Source organism: Indicator indicator, chromosome 19 (assembly GCF_027791375.1).
Source record: "Indicator indicator isolate 239-I01 chromosome 19, UM_Iind_1.1, whole genome shotgun sequence".
Classification (NCBI taxonomy): Eukaryota; Metazoa; Chordata; class Aves; order Piciformes; family Indicatoridae; genus Indicator; species Indicator indicator.
In genome coordinates, this window is record NC_072028.1 from 19307286 (window position 1) to 19330393 (window position 23108).

Sequence of the window (23108 nt, forward strand, 5' to 3'; positions counted from 1 at the left end):
GGTTTTTTTAAAATGGGAATTTCATGCAGTTTCCTGAAATGGCTCTGCTTAGCCATTAATGTAATTTAAATTTAGCCCAAGACCACAAACAGACAGATTGCTAGACTAGACTGTTTGAGAGAAGAGCAAACCACTCTGCCTCTTTACTCTTACTCACAGTGCTGCTAAAATAAAGAGCGTGGCAGGAACATGGGAAATGAACACAAAACAGAAAAATATGACATTTAAAAAATGCCAGATGAACAAATGAAGTTGGAAAACTGAGACGAGATCCAACCCATCCCCAAGAAAAGCAACCAGAAGAACATCCTTAGGCTAAGCTCAGGAGCAGGACAAACTGTGCACTCAGATCAATTGTGAAGTTATGGTTTGGCTGCACAAAACAAACCACAAAAACCCTACACCTGCACAGAGCAGCACACATGAGAGTCTCTTATCTTCATCCATTCCCTGGAAAATCCACTGCTTTCCACCTTCTGCTGCAGCCAAGAGCTGCCAGGGGATACCTGTGTGCTGCTTCTCTGGGCTGAGCACAGGTTGGTACTTCCAATGTATTCTAATTTCTCCAGCTGGGGGCTGCACCCAGTCACAGAATTGTTTTGACTAGCAGAGACCTTTAAGATTGAGTCCAACTGTTAGCCCAGCACCACGACACCATGCCCCATAGCACCACATCTACACAGCTTTTTAATCCCTCCAGACATGGGGGTTCCACCATTGCCCTGAGCAGCCTGTTCCAGACCATGACAACCCTTCAGGGGAAGGAATTGTTCCTCATGTTCAACCTAAACTTCCCTTGGCACAACTTGAGAACATTTCTTCTTGTTCTGTTACTTGTTCCTTGGGAGAAGAGACCAACCCCCACCTCACCCCAACCTCCTTTCAGGGAGCTGTAGAGAGCAATGAGGTCTCCCTTCAGCCTCCTCTTCTCCAGGGTAAACAAACCCAGGACCCTCAGCTGCTCCTCACCACACTTGTGCTCCAGACCCTCCACCAGCTTCACTGCCCTTCTCTGGACCTGCTCAATGTCCTTCTTGGAGTGAGGGCCCCAAAACTGAACCCAGCATTTGAGGTGCAGCCTCACTGGTGACAAGTAGAGGGGGATGATCATTGCCCTACTCCTGCTGGCCACACCATTGCTGATCCAGGCGAGGATGCTGGTGGCCTTCTTGGCCACCTGGGCACACACTGGCTCATGTTGAGCCTTACCAATCTCTCTGTCATTCTGGACTGTGTAACACATTTTGCATCATGCTACTATGGCCAAAACACCAAATAAAAAGCTAAAGCTTTTACTCCAAGACTCAAGCACCTGTAGAGAGCAAGTCCACAGCAGTTTCTGCTCATCCCTAGAGACATTTAGGACTGGACTTGGTGTGCCCCTGGGGAGTCTGCTCCAGCTGGAGGTGTCCCTGCTCACTGCATGGAGGTTGAACAAGATGACCTTTGAGGGTCCCTTCCAACCCAATGCTATCTGTGAATTATTCCTCAATTGTTCCTGCAGTTGCTCTTTTCCCTCTCCCTTTCAAAATCTCACCCCTCTGATTTCCAGATATGAGCCCTTTGAAGTGCTCCCAACCACCTCTGCTGATCACTCCTAGGCAAGGATATACCACTTTGGTTTAAAAGTCTACAGACAGGCTTAGGACAGGGAATCTTTTCTGCACAGCAAGCTGTATAAATAAAGAACTGAAGCTGATCATTTTCATATGCTGCCAGGCTTTGGATGGATAAATGTTTCCAAAGAGCTGGCGCCTCTGTTTGGGGTAGGAGTGGGTGGAATATTGTAGGATTCCCCCTCTGTCCCCCACTGCAGCAGAATCTGGTCTCTATTAAAGACATTTCAGCTGTAATTCTACTGTCTGAAACATCCTGAGTTTAGACAGTGTTGCAATCCCTAAAACAATCATTAACACTGATGGGATCCTGTTCCAGGTCTGGCAATTCCCAGTTTTATTTTCCTTGCCAAGCTTAGCAGGGAATCAGTTTTCAGTAATGATGAAAGGTGTATAGATATCACATTAAAAAAGAGGATGCTGAGGGAACCTTCATCTGTGTGCAGTCTAATATACATTAAAAAAAAAAAAAATCCACTCAGCACACTTAGAACTGATCTCTTCTAGCTGCCCATCTCTGCAGTCCAAGCTAAGAGCCAGAATTTACACTCCCAGTGCACAATAAAGCTGGGACTAATGTTTTTATAGCCACTGGCAACGCCATCATCAGAGGGATACCACTGACAAACTCTCTTTCCAGGCTGATTGAGCACTGGAAAATTCAATACAGACCATAAATAAAACAAACATGGGGAGATACATTTATGCATTGCTTTCTACTGAGAATTCTATCTGATGACCACGAGCACTTTCTGTAAGTGCCTGCTGATTAAAGTTCATTTGATTCTGCCTGACTACTGCATTAGGACACGAGTGAAGTGAAAGGCAGGGAAACAATGAATGGTTTGGAAGGAAACCTGATTCCTCCTTAGGAATTGCACTGTAAATCTATCTCTGCTCTCTCTCTCCTTCTCCTCTGTCCCAAAATATCCTGGGTTTTATGCAATTCCAAGATCCAGAGTGCAAAAGCTCCTTGTAAACATTCCACCAAGCACACAAATGAGAACTGAAATGTAAAAACCAATTATAGAACTCCAAGTAATTGAGGCAAAGACCTCTTGGTTACACATATTAAATAGGGACAAGAAAAACAAAACATGAAGCATGCAGAACAAAATGCATTCCAATTCTTAGCAACCTGGATTTGACATCACATAAATCTGACAATGCTTTCATTCTGCTTAAACAGACTTCAAGACAGTAATTTTTTTTCCTTTTCTTCCTTTCTGTAGGTAACCTACACCAGTGCTTTAGAGCTGGGACAACTGCTGGTGTTGTTTGAAGAGAAAATGGGTACTTGCAGCTAATAAGGACATGATTTAATAACAACTGCCTGCTGCTTTATTAAAAGCAAGAGCCTTCTCAGAAGCTATTGACTCCAGCTCTTGCAGCTGGCCAGGGATGTTGTTTTGTATGTCTCAAGTGTGAAAGGTTTTGATGTTTGTCATCTAGCCCTACATGCTCCATCTCACTCTTAATTGAAAGAGTTTTTGTGTGTCTTAGCTGCAAATCAAGTGTTTACTACACTTGGAGGAAAGAATAAGTCTCACAAAACTCCAGGAGTTGTTTCAGGAAGCCTCACTCTTTGTTAACCTTCAGCACTCAGTAAGCACACAGCTGCTTCTCTGTAGTAACAGGAGTGGGGAAGGAGGGCACAGGAAAGGAAAATAAGAAAAGCTTGAAGTGAATTGAGGTCAGAAACACAAAGCTCATCTTCAAGTTCCTACTGTGTTGTTAAAATTAAGGCAGATCATGAGCAGCATTAAGCTAATTCTACCTTTTTGTACTGAACTTACAAGCAGGTTCCAGCTGTGCAGTGACAATGATTCAGGCAATCCAGCTGCTGCTCCAAGCATCCAGTGATAGGGAGGCCTCCAAGGCAAGGATTTTAGCTTTGCTACAGCTGCCATTTGACCTGGTGTGTAGAGATGCACACCAGCCACCCCTTCTAAATGAGAGATGGTATTCTCTGCATCTGCCTTTTCCCCCTCCTTCTTGTGCTCAGTCTCTTCCAGTTGCACTTGGAAGGGAACAGTCTGATCATCTCAATTATCAGTAAGGATGCCAGGAGAAAAGTAGCTTAGCAGTAATAATATCCAAATGTTCTAAAAAGCTAAGCAGCAGCAGACTGATCACATTTGATTACAGTGAGCTCAGGCTGTACTGATGAATTAGGAAATAGGAAACAGAGTTAGTAAGGGAAAGCAATTCCGAGTGTTTGTTTTCTCTTTGTTCACTGCCTGACCTACAGCCTCTGCCTTAACTTGCCAACTCTCCTTATGTATTACTTGCCCTCTTACAGATCTTGCCTTTCTGACATCTCAGAGCAGCTGGTTTCCATTCCCTTTTCTGGCTCCTCTTTTCTTGATCCCCCTAATTTCTGCCCTCAACAAGAGCGAGCAAGATTCACGACTGTGGGCCCTAAAGAAGCAAAGAACAAGGTAGGAGGGACACACCAGTGAAACAAAGGGGTGAGAGCTCCCATCAATAAGAAAAAAGGTGAGAGGAAAATAAAAGCAGCCTGTACAAGAAAGCAGATTGTGGTAACTGATTAAATTCACAGGGAGTGTTTCAACAACATGGGCCAGTGGGCTACAAAATGATGTACCCACAGCTCCCAAAGTCTTTCCTGTGCTCATGAAAAGGACATGGGGCAAAAGATCCCTCTCTTCCTGCTATTGAAGTATCAGCTAAGAGAGAGATGGCAGTTCTGTGGACAAATCTATCCTTACAGCTGAAGTACCCCCAGAAAAGGCCACCTACAGAAAGGAGGAAAGGGTAAAAAAAAAAAAAAAAAAAAATCAGAGACTTCTCAGCACAGCTTAACCTTGCAACGCAGTTCACAGGAGTTCAAAACAAGGCATGTGGCAATTCTGACGTGACAACAGCAAACACAGCAAGCACACAACATTGCACAGACAGACAAATGGAAACAAATCTAAAGTTTTGGGAAAGTACTAACCAGTTACTGACAGCAGCTGTGAAACCCTCACCTCCATTTCCTCCCGATGAGACCTGTCTCTATCCTCGAACTCACGAGTCCTTCGCCGAGCTTCTTCAAAGGCTTGTTGTGCCAATGCATCCTCCTGCTGCCAAACCAGATGACATAAGAGTGACACAAAAGGCTACCCTCCTTTTCTACATCACATCACACTGCTTTTGAATAGCGGGGATCACTTGGCAGCAGAGACTAATACGTCCTACAGAATCTGCTGGAACGCAGAGCGGCTCCAGCAAAGGCCAAGCGAGGTTAATGAAATACTCACCTTCAGCACTGCAGTGGAGATCAGCAAGGCTGCAAAGCAGCTGCTACTGAAATACATTTTGAAAGGAGAAGCTGCTTTCTCCAAACTGCTGCTTTTGTAAAAGCTAGGAATTCTCAAAAGTTACATGAAAAGAGGCAAAACGTTTTTGTTCTCATGCGAGACACAGAGCTGTTGGAGAGAGTCCAGGAAAAGGCCACAAAGATGATTTAAGGGCTGGAGCACCTCTGCTATGAGGACAGGCTGAGGGAGCTGAGGGTGTTCAGCCTGGAGAAGAGAAGGCTCCAGGGAAACCTTAGAGCTGCCTTCCAATAGCTGAAGGAATCCTGCAAGATTTCCATGAGAGTGTCTAGAGACAGGACAAGAGGGAATGGTTTGAAGCTGAGGGAAAGTAGGTTTAGACTGGATGTGAGGTAGAAGTTCTTAAGTACAAGGGTGATGAGACTCTGGAATAGGCTGCCCAGGCACATTGTGGATGCCTTCTCCCTTAGGGTGTTCAAGACCAGGTTGGATGAAGCCTTGAGCAGCTTAGTCTAGTTGAGAGGTGTCCCTGGCAGGGGGGTTGGAGTAGATAATCTCTATCCAGGTCCCTTCCAGCCTAAGCCATTCTGTGATTCTGTGATCCAAGTCACCTTGAGGACAGCATTCAGATCTAGCACTAGCACTGGGAGGTGTCCCTGCTAATGGCAGGGGGCTTGGAACTAGATGCTCTTTAAGGTCCCTTCCAACCTAAACTAATCTATGAATCATGATATAAACAACAGTCATTTAATGCTCTTTCATTTAAAAGCCAAAAAAGGTATTGCCTAATTACAAACCAATTAAAACCTCTGTCTTATGAAAAGCTGCTGAAGGTGCATCACTACACAGTAGTAATCCTTACTTATTTTAATCATTGAAACTTTTCAGATGCATAAATTGCAAAGCAGAAGTCATTCCTCCACTTCTTTGTACACCCTCCTGTACAACCTGCAGGTTTTCAACAGCCCTGTGGTTTATTTTCCACAGTGGTTTGTGCCCAGGAAGACATTTAACAAATTAATGCTCAAAAAACACTCCTTCAGACCCTATTTTTATTAGGAAAAGTTTCCAAACTGTTATTAACACTTCAGCCATTATTAATTGGGGTGCAAATTATTTCTCTTCAAGAGATCTCTGACCACGTATTTTCCTCAGAATAAAAACAAATGGTTCTGGTGCCACTGTTCTCTTGAAATGTTCAGAATGAAGGAGCCAAACACAAAGAGGTTCCACAAAACTCTGCACTGGGACAGGGACTGTTTCCAAAAGCCTGTAGTGATAAGACAAGGGGCAATGATTTGAAATTAGAGGAGATTTAGATTGGATGTTAGGAACAAGTTCTGCACCATGAGGGTGCTGGAACACTGCAACAGGTTGCCCAAGGAGGTAGTTGAGGCCTCATCCCTGGAGATATTCAAGGTCAGGCTTAACAAGGCTCTGAGCAACCTGATCTAGCAGAGGATGCCCCTGCTGACTGCAGGGGGGTTGGACTGGATGACCTTTGGAGGTCCCTTCCAACCCAAACCATTCTATGATTCTGTGATAAACTGCACTGGTTCTCCCTCAAGCCCTCAGCTATAATTACCACTAATTCTGCTTCTGACTCCCACACACATGCAAATGTTACTTTCAAGTTGAGAATTTAAAAAGAAAAATCCTAACCTTGACTGTTAAGAGGACAAAAACATGCTGAGAACCCAAGTGAGTTTTAATCTACCAAGGGATTAAGTGCATGAATGTTTTAATTTAAGATAAAGCATCCCTAGTCTGAGAGAACATTAAATGGCTTTTTTTGCCTTTGGCACACTTGTGCAGCCTGAAGCTCCTTTGTGAACTGATGTGGATGAGTGTCCTTCGTGGGCCAGCACAGTGAGATACATGCAGCTGTCAGTCAGGAACAGGTCCCCAGACAGCTGTGTTGAAAGGCAATGTCTAAAGCTGCCAGTAAGAGAACATTTTAACACTGCTTACTGTTTTTTTTAAGGGTAGAATTTGGCCCTTTAGAACTATCTTAACGTTCATGCAATGCATGGTAGCCAAGGTCAGACAGTGGAAAGGAAGTTTGGTCTTAATAATGCAGAAGGATGGAGATAAAATAGATGAGCTTGGCTCCCAGGTGACTACAGAAAAGCTGCCTTCTTTCTCATTTACAAAAGCTATGCATGCCAGAATCCCAGCATAGTGTGAGATGGGAACTCTGCAGATCATCCAGTCCAACTCCCTGCTGCTAAAGCAGGGCACCCACAGCAGCTTGCCCAGGATCACAATGGCCAGGAGTGGTTGGAATCTCTCCAGAGAAGGAGAGTCCACAACCTCTCTGGGCAGCCTGCTTCAGGGCTCCTGCACCCTCACACCAAAGAAGTTTCTCCTCCTGTTCAGGTGGAGCCTCTTGGGTTCCAGTTGATGCCTGCTGTCCCTTGTCCTTTCATTGACCACCACTGACAAAGAGTCTGGCCCCAGCCTCTTGCCCCCCACCCTTTAGCTCTTGCTGAGCATTGCTCAGATCCAGAGGGACTCCTCTTCTCCAGGCTCAACACCCCCAGGGCTCTCAACCTTTCCTACTCACAGAGATGCTCCAGGCCCCTCAACATCTTTGTAGCCTCTGCTGGACTCCCTCCAGTAGTTCCCTTGAACTGTAGAGCCCAGAACTGGAAACTACACTCCAGATGTGGCCTCTGGGGTATGTCTTCAACACCCTTTGTGGTGTGGTTGGTTGGTTTGTTTTTTTTTTTTTTTTTTTTTGGTTTTTTGGGTTTTTTTTGTTTTTTTTTTTGTTTTTTTTTTTTTTTTCATTTACAGACTAAATGAAAGCAGGTGTTTTTTTAAATAAAATATTTTGCTTTTCACCATCATTTAAAGTGTTCCTGAAAAAAAAAAAAAAGATTAATATACAGCTTCAGGCAGAATATTTTAAAGATATGGTCAGAACCAGAAGAAACTAAATCAGAAATTCATAGTGGAAGAATCACTGTGCTGACATCCACACTAACCACTTGCTGACACCTGAAACACTGATTTACTAGTATCTGAGAAAGGGAGGGGGGGAAAAAGCATCAGATTTTTTTTTTTTTTTTTAAGTACAAACCCCAATATTCTGCTCTGCTCCTGGTGCTACACCAGAGACATTTTGTTAACTCCAGGAACTTGTACCACAGGAAATATAATAAACTTTTTTTGCTTTCCCAATGTCACTCAAATCTGGTAATTACAGCCTGGAGAATTTAGCTGAGCCCAAATCATTTATCCATTTTAGTGTCACTCAAATAAAAATGCTGCTACTAAGAAAAAGAAGCAGCAAAACATTGAGCCAGATCAACATGGGACCAGAACAATTCCAACCCAGGAAAACAAAATAAAAAGAAAGAAAGAGGCTTCAACACACCCCAACTCATAAACAAATCCTCACACCCAGCAGCTTGGTAGGAAAAGACCTTGTGAGACCAACCACTTACAACCAGACCTAAGAATGAAGTCAGAAATGGTGTTTTAATGACACTAAAGATAAATATCAAATCCAGGGAAATTTCAGGCCCAATTGGGAAGCATGTTCAAGCTCCTGGGTAGAGCTGTGTCTTTGTTAGTCCTCTGAAGCCTGAGCAGGCAGATGAATCAGGGCTCCAGCAAGAAAAAGTGAGACTGGTCAGCATTAAGACATTGAAAAGCTGTCCATTAAAGAACACTAAAAGTTACTATCCAAGCATTTTAATGTTATGCAGGTGATTTTTCTCCCCAAAATATTTTTTTGAGCTGGTGAAGGACAGTGTAATTTCCAAGAGCAGGGCAGCAAAAAAGGGTTTTATCCAACCCCAGCATTAGTAAGAAGTGGGAAGAGCCAAGAAAATGCAAGAGGTTTGCATTTGCATAGGGCAAGCCTACCAGAAAGTGTGAATAAGAGGTGTGTGAAAGCCAACAGGACCTCTGATGACAAAAAACAGTGGGTACCAGAGGCACTTAAAGGTTTAAGTATGAGGCACTTAAAGCCATTCTAACATCTGTGTTATTTTGGGATCAAAGTCAGCAGTTAGGGCAACTGCTGCCAGCAGTATTAAAACAGGGTTAAAAGGGGAAGCAGAAGTGACAGATACAGGAAGAAGGAAACTGAAGAATGTCAAAGATTGCCCAAATGTTTACAGCACTAACAAATACAAGAGGGCAGCTCTGGGTCTGTGTAGTGCATTATGACACTGGAAACTCTCAGCTACTACTATTGTAGCAAATGGAGATGACCAATGACCTCCTTGTCATCACTGAGAAGCACAAACTGCAAGCAAATGACACAGTATCTGCAACTGAGTGCATGCAGATCTCTGTAGATCCACACTTGTAATACCTCCAGCTCAGCTCCCTGTGCTCAAAACTCAAGCAAGCACTGACACCTCAGAGCAGACAACCACCCCTCACACACACACAAAAGAATAAAGCACATGCCAGTGCACAAACTCTTTCTGGAGGCAACAAGAAGGAATTCTTAAGTCTAGTCCAGACAGTGTATACACATTGGGAAACTAAAATAAACCCAGAGCATGAAAAAACATTCATGGGGAAATTGAGAAGAGAAAAATTCTACACACAGGTCACCCAATCCCCCTCCTTTTTGGAAGGGTGCCCATTTTTGCCAGGAACTATCCAATTTTGGAAGACAGTGACACTACCCTGGAGTGCACACTGAAATCTGTCTCATCTCAGTACAGAAGCCAGGTGACAGTGTTCTGCTTCAGACTTGACACTTACAGATCAAGGATCTTGGGATTTCTTTGGTACAGTCCTCAGGGTTCTGTGTTTGACCTTGCTGTGTAAGCTCCTGTAGCCTAAAGGCCTTCTGGTGGAGTCTACAAGGAGTTACTCTCTTGCTAGAGAGCTCAGTGCTGTGACAGGGACTTTGCTGGCTCAAGACACCAACACCCAGCTCTGGCAGTAGAGAACATCAGAGCAAACAGCTGTGTTCAAGTCAAAACTTGGTTCTGTGGCTTCTCTCATGGATTAACTAAAGGTGGCAGGACTACTCTCAGAACAGCACATCCTCTCTTTTGAGGCAGCCTGCAGAAAGCCTGTGGGGCTGTGACCAGTTCAGAGGCTGTTTTAAACACAAAGAATTTCTTTTAACCCAGAACACAGTCACAATAGAATGAGCTCAACATGCAAAATCAGTTTAAGTTAGGGAGAGAAAAGGCACCACAAAGCTTGCAACTGCACACAGCTCCATATAAAATTTATTTCCAGCTCTTGTCATCAATGTGCCCTCCAGTTCTGCATGCCTGGGAGAGAAGAGTGCTCTTGGTATTTAGATGGAACCAAAGGGTTCCTACTTGTGACGTAGTCACCAACTGTGGCTGTGAAAAAAGGGAAACCCCAAGCAAGTGAGGGCTGGGAAACTGGAAACAAAAAATGCAGCCTTGGGTAAATCAGTTCCAGTGCACAGCTACCAGAGCAAACCCTTCAGAGGGCACAAAGGGAAAGCAAAGGTAATTTGGAAAACCAAACAGTTTGTGTGACTAGTAAAAAAACACCCAGATGTAAGACACATGTGAAGGGTAACAAGGACAGACAGAGGGGATCACCAGTGTCACACAAAACAGTTAAGTTACATGACTCTGGGTCCCTGAATGTAAGGGAACAAAGGGAAGGAGATAAAGAGACATGAAAAAGAGTTGTCCTTTAAGAGAAACTGAACAGTGGTTCAAAGGGAATTCAGGGGGAGTCTCGATGGTCTTGGGTGAAAGGAAGCCTTCAGAGAGAAGCTAGGAGAAAACATCACTACACAGGTGAAGAGTAAATTATTAAGAATCATTTGTTGGAGAACACAGAACCTGGGGAGGAAAACAAGAAAAAAAAAAAACAAAAACCCCAGGCTGCATGAAATTGCTCACCTTCCTCCCTCTCTTTGCATGCTTAACAAACCCTTACATTCAAAAGCATTTTTATACATTCTTAAATTATCAAACTACAGAAACAAGCTGCTGAGTTCACCACAAAATATGGACTGGATGGCAGAACTCTGCTAACTGATGTTCCTGCACCCCATTTGCTGTCCACTGCAGAGGAAGGTGACCTGTGTGGAAGCCCACAGAAACCTGGTGCAGCAGCTTTTAGGAGCTTTGGTACCAAGCTTCGTCTCAAAAGCAAAGATCTGTCTCAAGTCTGACAACAATAAGGAACCCTACAGCTGTGTAAGTGAACCTCCTCTATCAGATGCACTTAAAAAGTCATTTCCTCTGGAGTTACTTCCCTCTTGTGCCTGTCCAAAGATCCAGCTGCTCCACAGTCATTTTGGTGGTAGGAAGTAGGTAGATAGGAAGTAAGCCCTCAAAAACTCCCATACCTTAAAAGAGAGTCTACCACCATTAGAGAACAAAAGAAATAATCCTCCCTTCACAAGTAATAAACCAAAAAGCTGCTTAAAACACCCCAACCACTCCAAATTTAAGCAGCTGGACAGACTTGCCAGTGAAATGGTTACAAGCTACAGCCACAGCTTCTCAAATACTTCAAGATTTATCACTCTGTAGCACCCCGAGTGCTAAATCACCCACAAAGTTGTAAACTGCAGATGATTCCTACCCCTAGTATTCTGCTCTAATTAAAACACTTACTTTAGCTACAACCACATATGTCTGAGCTTCTATATTCTGAAGTTTTCATGGGGCTTTGCACTCCAAGGGAAGGCAGAAAACAAGCAAACCAGAATATGAGCTCACTACCTGACTGCACCTATCCTCACAGGAGGACAAATGGCCAAGGCACATGGGCAGAGTGTCTTACCTGTGCTCTCTCTTCATCAAATTCCAGGCAGCCCATACCATCCAGTCTCTGTAGATCTATCCAGCCTTTCCAGATGACACAGACACCGTTGAGAATCATAGGTGCCTTCAAGTACACCTGAAAGCAAAGCACAGCACACTCTGAGTTTGAAAGCGCTTCCACACATGAGTTTGAAAGCGCACCACGGAAAATACTGACACAGGAAGCTTCTAGATGTATTCTTAGAAGAACATCCAAACCAGCTGGTAACATGAGACTCCACAGCTTCTCCTGCCTCCTTTCCAAGAACTCCTTTTAATCAAGCCAGGGCTGCAACTTTTGCCTACTGTGCTGGATGGAACAAATTTAAGCTGCGCTCTTGTTGTATAAACCGCCCTGCATCAGGATCTGGTTAGAATCCTGTAACTGCTTTCAGTTAGTCACTGTTTGTCTTGTCAGCTTACCTTCATGTCACAAAAAGTGGCACGGTGCCAGGCAGAGAGGATCCTTTACACCACATTTAAATGGTTAAACGAGGACACATGCTTCCCTTCTCCCAGGCAGCACCGTGTTTTACCACAAAGCAGAGGGCTCTTTCAACAAAGAGCTTGAGAGCAGCCCTGAAGAAAAGGCCTTGGGGGTGCTGGGGGATGAGAAGCTCAACAGGAGCCACCAGTGTGCACTTGCAGCCCAGAGAGCCAAGCAGAGCCTGGGCTGCAGCAAGAGAAGTGTGGCCAGCAGGGCCAGGAAGGTGATTCTCCCCCTCTACTCCACTCTGCTGAGACCACACCTGGAGTACTGCATCCAGTTCTGGAGCCTCTGTTACAAGAAAGGTCTGGACATGCTGGAAGGTGTCCAGAGAAGGGCCACCAGGATGAGCAGAGGGCTGCAGCACCTCTCTTATGGACTGAGAGAGTTGGGGCTCTTCAGTCTGGAGAAGAGAAGGCTCCAAGGAGACCTTACTGTGGCCTTCCAATATCTGAAAGGGACTACCAGAAAGCTGGGGAGGGATTTTTTAGGGTGTGAGTAGTGATAGGACTAGGGGGAATCTACAAGTGGGTAGATTCAGACTGGATGTTAGGAAGAAGCTCTTCCCCCTGACAGTGGTGAGACACTGGAAGAGGTTGCCCAAGGAGGTGGTGGAAGCCTCATCCCTGGAGGTTTTTAAGGCCAGGCTGGATGTGGCTCTGAGCAACCTGATCTAGTGTGAGGTGTCCCTGCCCATGGCAGGGGGGTTGAAACTGGATGACCCTTGAGGCCCCTTCCAACCCTGACAATTCTATGAAAGAACAAGCACCTGAAATCTGCAAACTAGTTGGAGTTTAGTAAAATAAACTCTACCATCCACAGCCTGCTGAAAAGTAGCAAGTCTTCCTGTGTCTGTTCTAGCATTTGGGAAAGACTTTTCAAAGAGAAGCAAGAGCAGATGATCAAACCCATCTGCAGCACCACAGTGCCTGGAGCTGCAGCAAGGAATAATGCATGAGCTGAAGGCCCTACATCTATCTAGGTAATGGCAGATGATACAGGGATTTCAAGCAGAAGAACTTCCCCTTCTAAAGGCCACAGATTCATCTCCACACAGGGAATTTAAAAAGAAGCAAATGCGACGCTTAATGAGTTCTGACACACTGTGTTTGGTGACATCAGCCTTAAAAGAAAACAAACAACCCCAAACCCAACAAACCACCCCACAGCACAATTACCTAAATAGTAAAGAAAAGAAGAAGGAAAAAGAAAATCCAGTCACTCTTCAGTAGTTATTTTGAGTCTAGTTGGCAAGTCAAAAGCCCTCCTGGAACAGAAGTCGGTCTGTGTTCAATCACCAGAGAGGCAAATCATGCATGCACGCCTGTGCCCACTTCAGATTTAAAGACATTCAAAATCCTGTGGAGCCTTTTCAGTCTTCAGGAGCAGCCCACTTAGGATGTGGAATTTCCACACTGAGACTCCTCTAACAGTTCTGCATTCATCCTCTGGCAAATCCTCAAAGTGTAATTGATGGTTAGCATTTCAAAGCATCCCAACTGTGCCTGCTTGCTCAGTTCTAATGCTTACCAGCTCAGGTCACCCAAGCAGAAAAAGAAAAGGCCTGGAGATAGAGAAGATAGAGAAGGGTGGTAAAGTCTCCTTATGCAAAGGCTGGTCTGGTAAAATTAAGCATTGAACAAGATGGAAGTGTTGCGGAAGAACTGGAACAAATAACACAGAGTAACAGAATGGTTTGGGTTGGAAAAGACCTCTAAGGTCATTGAGTCCAACCACCAACCAAACCCCACCATGTTCACTAAACCATGGCCACAGGTTTCCTGAACAGCTCCAGGCATGGGGACTCCACCACCTCCCTGGGCAGCCCGTTCCAATCCCTGACCACTCTTACAGCAAAGAAATTTTTCCTCATCTCCAACTTAACCCTCCCCTGGCACAATTTCAGGCCATTTCCTCCCCTTCTATCACCTGAGACTAGAGAGAAGAGACCAACCCCAACCTCATTGCAACCTCCTTCCAGGGAGTTGCAGAGAGCAATGAGGTCTCCCTTCAGCCTCCTGTTCTCCAGGCTGAACACCCCCAGTTCCCTCAGCTGCTCCTCACCAGACCTGTTCTCCAGACCCTTCCCCAGCTTTGTTGCCCTTTGTCAGGGCCTGCTCCAGCACCTCAATGTCCTTCTTGGACTGAGGGGTCCAAAGCTGAACCCAGTATTCTGGGTGTGGCCTCTCCAGGGCCCAATACAGGGGCACTACCCTTGCCCTACTCCTATTGGCCACACTGTGATGGAAGGCTCCACTCCTGGAAGTATTCAAAGCCAGGCTGGATGGGTCCTTGAGCAACCTGGTCTAGTGGGAAGTGTCCCTGCCCAAGGCAGGGGGTTGGAACTGGATGATCCTGAAGGTCCCTTCCAACCCAAACCATTCCATCATTTTGGTCATCTTCAGGTTTTCCTTTCACCTAGCCTCTCCTATCCTTCTGGCCCACAACAAAAGCCTGGGACCTCAAAAGTTACAGAGGACTTCCCAAAGATGACAAAATGTAGCTTCTGAAGCTGCCCAGCAGGACAGTATACTTTGTTTGGAATGCCTCTACCTGCCTCCTTTCAGCAGCTGTAGCTCAGATGCAGCTGCTGAGGGCTCAGGACCTCAAACACCCACCTTGCACATCAGCTGTAAGCCTGAGTAGTGCTGGAAACTTTGAAAGTCTTCAGAAGGCAAAGGAGAAAAGGGCAGCAAGTTGTCAGAGCTGATGTGATCCTTGATGCCCACGATCTGCCCTGAGCAGCCTGCCCAGCAGCTGAGCTGCTGACACAGCAGCTCGCACACCGCTGGCCTGCAGCCTGCCCTTCCAAGATCAAGAGCTCCTGAATCACAGCCTTCAACCTCATCCCACGGGGTTCAGCAGCTTTTCCAGAAATCAGATAGCAAACACTTTTCACCTCTAAAAGGAGGAATCCCTTAGCAAGAGAGCTGAGTTTTTGCAGTCACTCTATGGTCATTCAAATTCAGGATAACTCCCTGTCAAGACTACACGTGTTCACACAGGAACTTTTGTCTCATTAAAACACACATTCAAGCACACTGTTGCTTTCCCCATTGTTTTAGAGAGAGGGATTTCAACTCCTTTTCCCTCCTCTCCTCTTTCTGGAGCATGGAAACCACCTAAGGGTGAAGCCAAAACCGTTTAACCACACATTTCCTTCTTCTCACACAAAGCCACGCTGGGTCCCTTGCCGTTTCCGAACCTAACAGAACGATTAGTAAGTTACTGCTCTGCTCTGGGAGCACATCACCTGTTATGGCACCTCAGCACCCAGCACCAAGTCAGCTTTTTAAAACTATCAGAATCCTCTGCTCTCAAAGCTGCCTTAAGATAGTCACAGTAGCAAAGGCAAAAGTCTTTCAGGTGGAAAAGACCTCTAAGATCGAGTCCAAGCCTCATATAGCTTCCACCTTTAGTCCTCAGTATTACTGATTGAAAGTGGATAAAAGGAAGTCTTTGTTAGAGTAACTCTTTCAAGGTTTGGTTGCTAACCCCAGGCTGACTGCACTTGTATCAGTTTACAAACCTGCCCCACACCTCCAGGTGCTTTTCATCATAGTGTCTGGAAGAAGCTGGATTTAGATTAGACGTTAAGAAGTTCTTCCCCAGGAGGCTGATGAGGCACTGGAACAAACTGCCCAGAGAAGCTGTGGAGGCTACAAGCCTGGAAGTGTCCAAGGTCAGTTTGGATGAGGCCCTGAGCAACCTGATCTAGTAGGAGGTGTCCCTGCCCATGGCACAGGGGTTGGAATTTCATGATCTTTAAGTTCCCTTCCAACCCAGAGAACCATAGAATGGTTTGGGTTGGAAGGGACCTTAGAAATCATCTAGCTCCAACCCCCCTGCCATGGGGGCAGGGACACCTCCTATGGGGGCAGGGACACCTCCCACTAGACCAGGTTGCTCAAACCAAAACCAGTCTATGATTCTATGTCAGTCTTGGATGAAACACTTGGATAGACACTGGGATGAAAAGCTCTGGAGAGCAGCAGGAAGGAGGAGGGGTGGAAGTCAGGCAATCACCAACTTTATCTTCAGTGGACAAACCTAATGCTACTTTAGAGGAACATTTCAAGAGGACAAGTTGAATTATACAGCTGCCTCCTTTCAGAGTACACCTCCCCCCCCAAACCAAAGGAGGTGCAGCTGTTCTGACAGTGACAGCAGAAGGCTGAGCATTATCATACACATGCTGAAGGAGAGAAGCTGTCCTTCATTTTCCACACACACAGGCACAGCCTAAGCTGATCAGTTTGTCAGATTCTGAGACTGTCACATACTGAAATCGGCAATTTTCCCTAACTTAAACCAGCTGAAATTTTGCTGAGATGGTTGTTACACAGAAGTTTAATTTCACCTCATACTGCATCTCTCATTTCCACCTCCTACTACAAATCAAAGCAGCATTAGAACCTTTTAAATGAGAGCAGCAGATATGTTGCTTTTACATCTGAAACAGGCTTTTAGAGTTAGAACAAATGTTCTGCTTGGTGACTGAACAACCACCAAGAGTAAACTCCTATATGCTGGCAGATTGTCTGGATGGAGGCTCAGCAGCTCCACAAACACACAGGTGGTGCTGCATCAATATATTCAGCCCTAAGTTGTTGAGCTGTGTTTGTGCTTTCTCAGCCCTCAAGTTGGCCTCTCTCTGTGCCACACAGGCTATCTCACCTTCCTTTGCGTCCTCTTTCAACTAATCTCTTATTTCTTTTCACCTGCATTTGAATGAGCAACCCTCTGCTCTACCCCAACCAACTGGGAACTGGCTTTGTTGTTAAAAATAGGCAGGGAGGTGGCTCCTGGAACACCATTTGTATTTTTCAAATCCAGTTTGTTTTTTAAGAAGTGAAGCAGACAGAGTGCAGTTCTCAATGAGTTTAAAAAAAGAACACACACACAAACGCTGCTTCACTTGAGCCCAGGACCCCAAACTTCAGTTTCACATCCTATTCTAGTCCTCTAGTAAATCTTTATCTCACAGTACCAGGGGTATTTAACTGATGTGCCACAGATACACTATCTGTATGCTCCATCCACACATCCTGCAGTTAAGAGAAAATGTTCCTTCTCCATAAAGCAACCCAAGCCATTTCCTCCCCCAGAGACTGCACACAGTTCTCACCACCCACTGACTAATGAATCAGCAGGCTCACAACAGCCACCACCACCACCCATGAGACCAGCTTCAACCCCCCAGGAAACACCAGTCCCCAGTGAAGTGCTGTGGTGTGTGTGTCCCCCTCCCCCCTCCATTTCTGTTTTCATTTTCCCAGCACACTGGAGCAAAACACATTCTTACAGCAGAGGCTCAGTTCTGACTCACCCTCTGCCTCATCACACACACATCTGCCCATTCACAACTGCTCACACAAGCTGCCTCTCTCTTGGCTGAGCCAAGTCTGTCTGTCCCAGTTTTGATCCCACCTTCTGAATCATCCTCCACTTTTAAACACTGAAGCAGCAGCCTCCCTGGAGACTTCACGTACGAAATGCTGACCATTAAGCATTTGCTCCAAGCAAGAAAGATATTAAATCAGTTAAGGCTAACTTCATCATTTCATCTTCTCTCAACATGCTCTGTGTGCAGCCAAGCAAAAGGGAACTACTTGTTCAAGGTGTTCAAATAGAAACCTCTGCATTCCTCTGTCTCCTCCTTTCAGATTGCTCTTCATGCACATCCACACATCCTCACACACACAGTGTGATGGGCTTGCCACACAAATCTGGCACAGCTCCTCTGCAGTGTGGAGTCATTCCCTCCCTCCCTCCTCAAACCACAGAATCCCAGCATGGTGGGAGATGGAAGGGACACGTGCAGATCATCCAGTCCAAAACCCCTGCCAAAAGCAGCAGCACCCACAGCAGCTTGCCCAGGATCACAACACCTGGGGGGGGCTGGAAGCTCTCTGGAGAAGGAGACTCCACAACCTCTCTGGGCAGCCTGCTCCAGGGCTCCAGCACCCTCACACCAAGGAAGTTTCTCCTCCTGGTCAGATGGAACCTCCTGGGTTCCAGTTTGTCCCTGCTGCCCCTTGTCCTGTCGCTGGACACCACCGACAAGAGCCTGGCCACATTCTCTTGCCAAGCATTGAGCAGATCCCCTCTGGGGCTGCTCTTCTCCAGGCTCAACACCCCCAGGTCTCTCAGCTTTTCCTCCTCACAGAGATGCTGCAGACCCCTCGGCATCTCCGTGGCCTCTGCGGGCCTCTCTTTACATAGATGTGGTATAAAATACAACAACTCACTTCCAGATCATAGCCAGAGAATTGCTGCTAGCCTGGGTATCTAAAAGGGGCAGATAAAGAAGCAGGAATTTCTGAAACACCAAGAGGAGGACAAAAAAAGCTTTCCTAAAACTTTGCAACACAACTTACACACCTAAAGCCCTCAACTATTTGGGGAAGAAAACAGAAGAGTGCCTTGATCGGTGCAACAAGAATTAAAGTTACAGCAAAAGCTGACAACTCCACACCACACTGTTTGCTCCTGATCCCTCCTCTTTTGAAATAAACTAACAAAACCCAACCAAGTCCGGGAGAGCTTGCATCATCCAGCAGGCTCTGTAAACTGGCTTAGGAAACAAACCCCTTGGTAACACAGTTTGAACTGGGAATGAAACAGTAAATAAAGAGAGTTGAAAAGCAGCCCATTTACAAAGTCATTATGGGTGCAATAGGCTTTGTAGTGATTTTAATCTCAGAACAATAGACACATCACTATAAATCAGAAGAGCTCCAAAACCCGACAGTTTTAGATCAACCCTTCTGTCTCCTGCCTTCAAGGGAATTGTTCTTCTTCCTTTAAACACAAGGAGGAAATGTTTTCTAAATTGTTTTGAAGGCTACATCTTGAACAGCTGCCACTCTATGAAAAGGAGGGTTTGGGACAAGTTAAACTTGACCCTGTTCTGCAAGAAGGCAAAGCAAGTGACACCTCCTGACAAAAAAAAAAAAAAAAAAGAGTCCTTCCTCAACAGTTGTACAGGGATGACCTGGCTGTGGCTTTCAAGATGAACACAGCTCTCCAGTTTCTCAAGGGTGGCACCTTTCTCACTACTGCACCACATCACCAATGACAGGCTGTGGCTGCTTCATATGCACCTGCCATGGGGGGACTCCAAGATGACGCTGGCCAGAGCAACAGGGCTGCCCCTGGACACCTCAGCAGGCACAGAGGGCCATGCAGCACCCAGCACTGTCGCTTCTCTGCCTGGGACCTGCTTCTGCCAGCTCCTCCTCCTCGGGGCTGCACACAGGTGCCAGCTCCTCCTCCTCGGGGCTGCACACAGGTGCCAGCTCCTCCTCCTCGGGGCTGCACACAGGTGCCAGCTCCTCCTCCTCGGGGCTGCACACAGGTGTTTCACTTGCAGTTTTAGAATCATAGTCCAAGAATGGTTTAGGTTGCAAGAGGCCTTTAAAGCTCATCTCATCCAAACCCCCCTGCAGTCAGCAGGGACGTCTGCAACTAGAGCAGGTTGCTCAGAGCTCCAAACAACCTGACATGGAATGGGTCCAGGAATTGGGCATCTCCCAGCTCTCTGGGCAACCTTGGCCAGGGTCTCAGCACCCTCACAGTGTCAAACACTTCTTCCAGACCAAACCTGCCTTTTAGTTTAAACCCATCACCCACTGTCCTGTCACAACAGGCCCTGCTGGAGAGACTTTAGCCTCTGGAAATCATTTGAGATGAGGCTGGTAAGATCAGGCCTTCTGAAGTATCCTTTGGAAAAAGCCCACTCCAACTTTTTCAAGTCTTCTTCTTTCCCCAGTATCACCTTCACACACCCAACACTCACCCCCAAAAATGATCAGAAAGAGATAAAAAACCACCCCCAACCTTTCAGGCTTTTTGTTTTACAGAACACAAAAAGAATTTCTGGAAAGAAGGTTCAAAACTCCAAATGAAACAGAGTTACTCTATTCCATCAGCTATGACAAGGTGGATGCCTTCAGCAAATTCAGAAACATTAACAAAGCAAGTTTGTTTGCTGAGAGTCTCACTCTAGGCTGTTAAGAAGAAAACAGAAGTTCTAAATGCAGCCTTTCATGCCACCATGGTTTAAAGACTACAAAAAGCAGTGGAAATCCCAATTTACTGACTGTGAGGAACAGAAGGATCTGCTGGAATGAAAAATATCCCAGGAACTGCTACCAGCCTGTACGAGAATTCTGATAGCAGACACCATCCCTGGAGATATTCAAGGTGAGGCTGGACAGGGCTCTGGGCAACCTGATCTAGTTGAGGCTATCCCTGCTGACTGCAGAGGGAGTTGGACTGGATGACCTTTGGAGGTCCCTTCCAACTCAGACCATTTTATGGTTCTATGATTCCATGAATACCTAAGAGCAGCTGAGCAGAGGGCTATTTCAGCTGTTATTTGCAGGGGTTTGTTGGTGCATAAGAGGTTCAAACTGGTGGTGAAAGATTTGAAACCCCTGCATTTCCCCCCCTTTTAGAGCAATACATCCCTAGTTGAGTCTGCTTTTGCCTCAAGTCAATTCATCAAGTTGTAACTATGATTTAATTTCTCAAAAAGCTTTTTAATTTAGTCTGACTCTCATCACAGAACAGTCAGGGGTGGAAGGGACCTCAAAGCTCAGCCAGTTCCAACCCCCCTGCCACAGGCAGGGACACCTCACACTAGATCAGGTTCCTCAGAGCCATATCTACCCTGGCCTTAAAAACCTCCAGGGATGGGGCTTCTACCACCTCCCTTGGCAACTTTTTAGGAAAATACTGTACCTGCCAGACTCAGGAGGCAGAAGAATAGGTCCATTAAATCTAAGTTTTAGTCTCTTAGATGCATTTCCCTCTCTCCATGGAAATCTACACATGTATACGTGCCTGTATATACATGCAAATGTCAAAGGTGATGCAAGATGCAGCTTGAAATATTACCTTGAGGCATTTCACAGCCAAGGGGAAAAAAAAAAAAAAAAAAGATCATCTCAAAACTCTTCAGCAGTAAGTTGCAGTCAAGAACACCAACCACAGAAAAATGTGTTTTAGCTCTCTAATTAAAGCAGGTGTTTGATAACAAGTGATAGCATTCCCGTAGTGTATTCCCTGAGGAAAGAATGTGCTCCAGGTCACAACTGGAAAGACATCTCAAGAAATACTTGCTATAGTTTTCAGCTTCATAGCAAAACCTGATGGCCTGGTGTTCTGTTCTCTGGCCAGGTCTGAAGTATGGCTGTCTAAGGCACCTGGTTTTATCACTAAGGTCACTGAAGTTTTGCAAACTGCCCATCGAGGTAAAACTCAGGTGGAACACAAACCATTTTTGCAACAGGTAGTAAAAACATCCAGAGGATCAAAGAGATGGTCCAGTTGGAAAAGCCCCAAGATCACTGAGTGATACCTCACCTAAAGAGCTGTGTCCAGCCTTCAATACAAGAGAGACATGGACCAGACTGAAGGTCATGAAATTGATCAGGGGGCTGGAGCACCTCTGCTACAAGGACAGGCTGAGGGAGCTGGGGGTGTTCAGGCTGGAGAACAGAAGGCTCCAGGGAGACCTAACAACAGCCTGCCAGTACCTGAAGGGGCTACAAGAAGGCTGCAGAGGGACTGCTTGCAAAGGCCTGCAGTGACAGCACAAGTGGCAATGGTCTGAAATTAGAGAACAGATTTAGATTGGATGTTAGGAACAAGTTCTGCACCATGAGGGTGGTGGGAAGACTGCAACAGGTTGCCCAGGGAGGTAGTTGAGGCTCCATCCCTGGGGATATTCAAGGTCAGGCCTGACAAGGCTTTGAGCAACCTGATCTAGCAGAGGATGCCTCTGCTGATTGCAGGGGGGTTGGACTGGATGACCTTTGGAGGTCCCTTCCAACCCAAACCATTCTATGATTCCATGCTTCTGTGCACTTCAACAGCTTCACCCTTCCCTTAAGCTGGAGTCAAGCATGGGAAGCCTGCATGAACATTTATTCAGGGAGCAGGGCTGTATAAAGCTTTAAAATAAATGAAAATCCGTAAGGTTTTGTATACCATAACAACTACAGAGATTTCATCATCCAGTAAAATTTCACAGTGTCATAATTATTCTGCAGAAAAATATCAGCTTCTGCAGAGAAACATCATTAGTAATGGCTGGGAGTTTTTCTTAAACAGAGTAATGAGCACTTTCAGAGTTATGTTTAATACCAAGTTCTCCAAAGAGCAAAACCCTGAGAAGAAGTCAGCACAGTCATAAAAACAGTGAATTATATAAGCACTGTATGATTCATGGGAGAGGGGAATGGGCTTCCATTCCCTATAAATTAGCTACTGATTCATTTTCTTGGAAGTTCCAAAAGTCTCTAGCTGACATAAGCTGTAGTTCTAGGCAGCAAGAATAAAGCTTATTCTTACTCCTCTGAAGCTCTGTCAGGAAAGCACCACCCTTCATGTTTCATATTGTAAGACCTTCTGAAGTCATTAGTAACATCTCAGGGGTGTCAGCTGAAGCCAAAACTCACCACGAGCCAGCAAGGGCTGCTGGCAACCCAAAAGGCAGCTGCGTGCAAAGCAGTGAGAGCAGCAGGACGGGGAGGGGATTCTGCCCCTCTGCTCTGCTCTGCTGGGACCCCACCTGGAGCACCGCATCCAGTCCTGGGGCCCCCAACATAAGAGGGACATCGAACAACTGGAGTGGGTCCAGAGGAGGCCACAAAGATGATCAGAGGGTGGGAGAAGCTCCCATGTGGGGACAGGCTAAGAGATCTGGGTCTGTTCAGCCTGGAGAAGAGAATGCTCCAGAGAGACATTAGAGCAGCCTTCCAATACCTGAAGCAGGCTACAGGAAAGCTGGGAAGGGACTTTTGACAAGGGCTTCGAGTGACAGAAGGGCCAAAGACTTTGAGCTGGAAGAAGGGAGGTTAAGACTAGAGATTAGGAAGAAATTCTTGACAGCGAGGGTGAGGAGACACTGGCACAGGTTGCCCAGGGAGGC

The 23108-nt window shown here is 45.9% G+C and overlaps 1 protein-coding gene across 3 annotated transcripts in view; it reads right to left on the reverse strand.

Moving 5' to 3' along the window:
* Nucleotides 1–23108, reverse strand: part of CBFB (core-binding factor subunit beta) — a 49067-nt gene that overhangs the window by 11491 nt on the left and 14468 nt on the right. For 2 of the 3 annotated variants that reach the window (XM_054389729.1, XM_054389728.1), the window contains 2 exons: nt 11660–11776; nt 4610–4705 (listed from right to left, as the gene is read on the reverse strand). In XM_054389729.1, the coding sequence (XP_054245704.1) occupies nt 4610–4705; nt 11660–11776 (213 nt within the window). The remainder of the gene's footprint in view (nt 1–4609; nt 4706–11659; nt 11777–23108) is intronic. The other variant, XM_054389731.1, reaches the window with a different exon arrangement.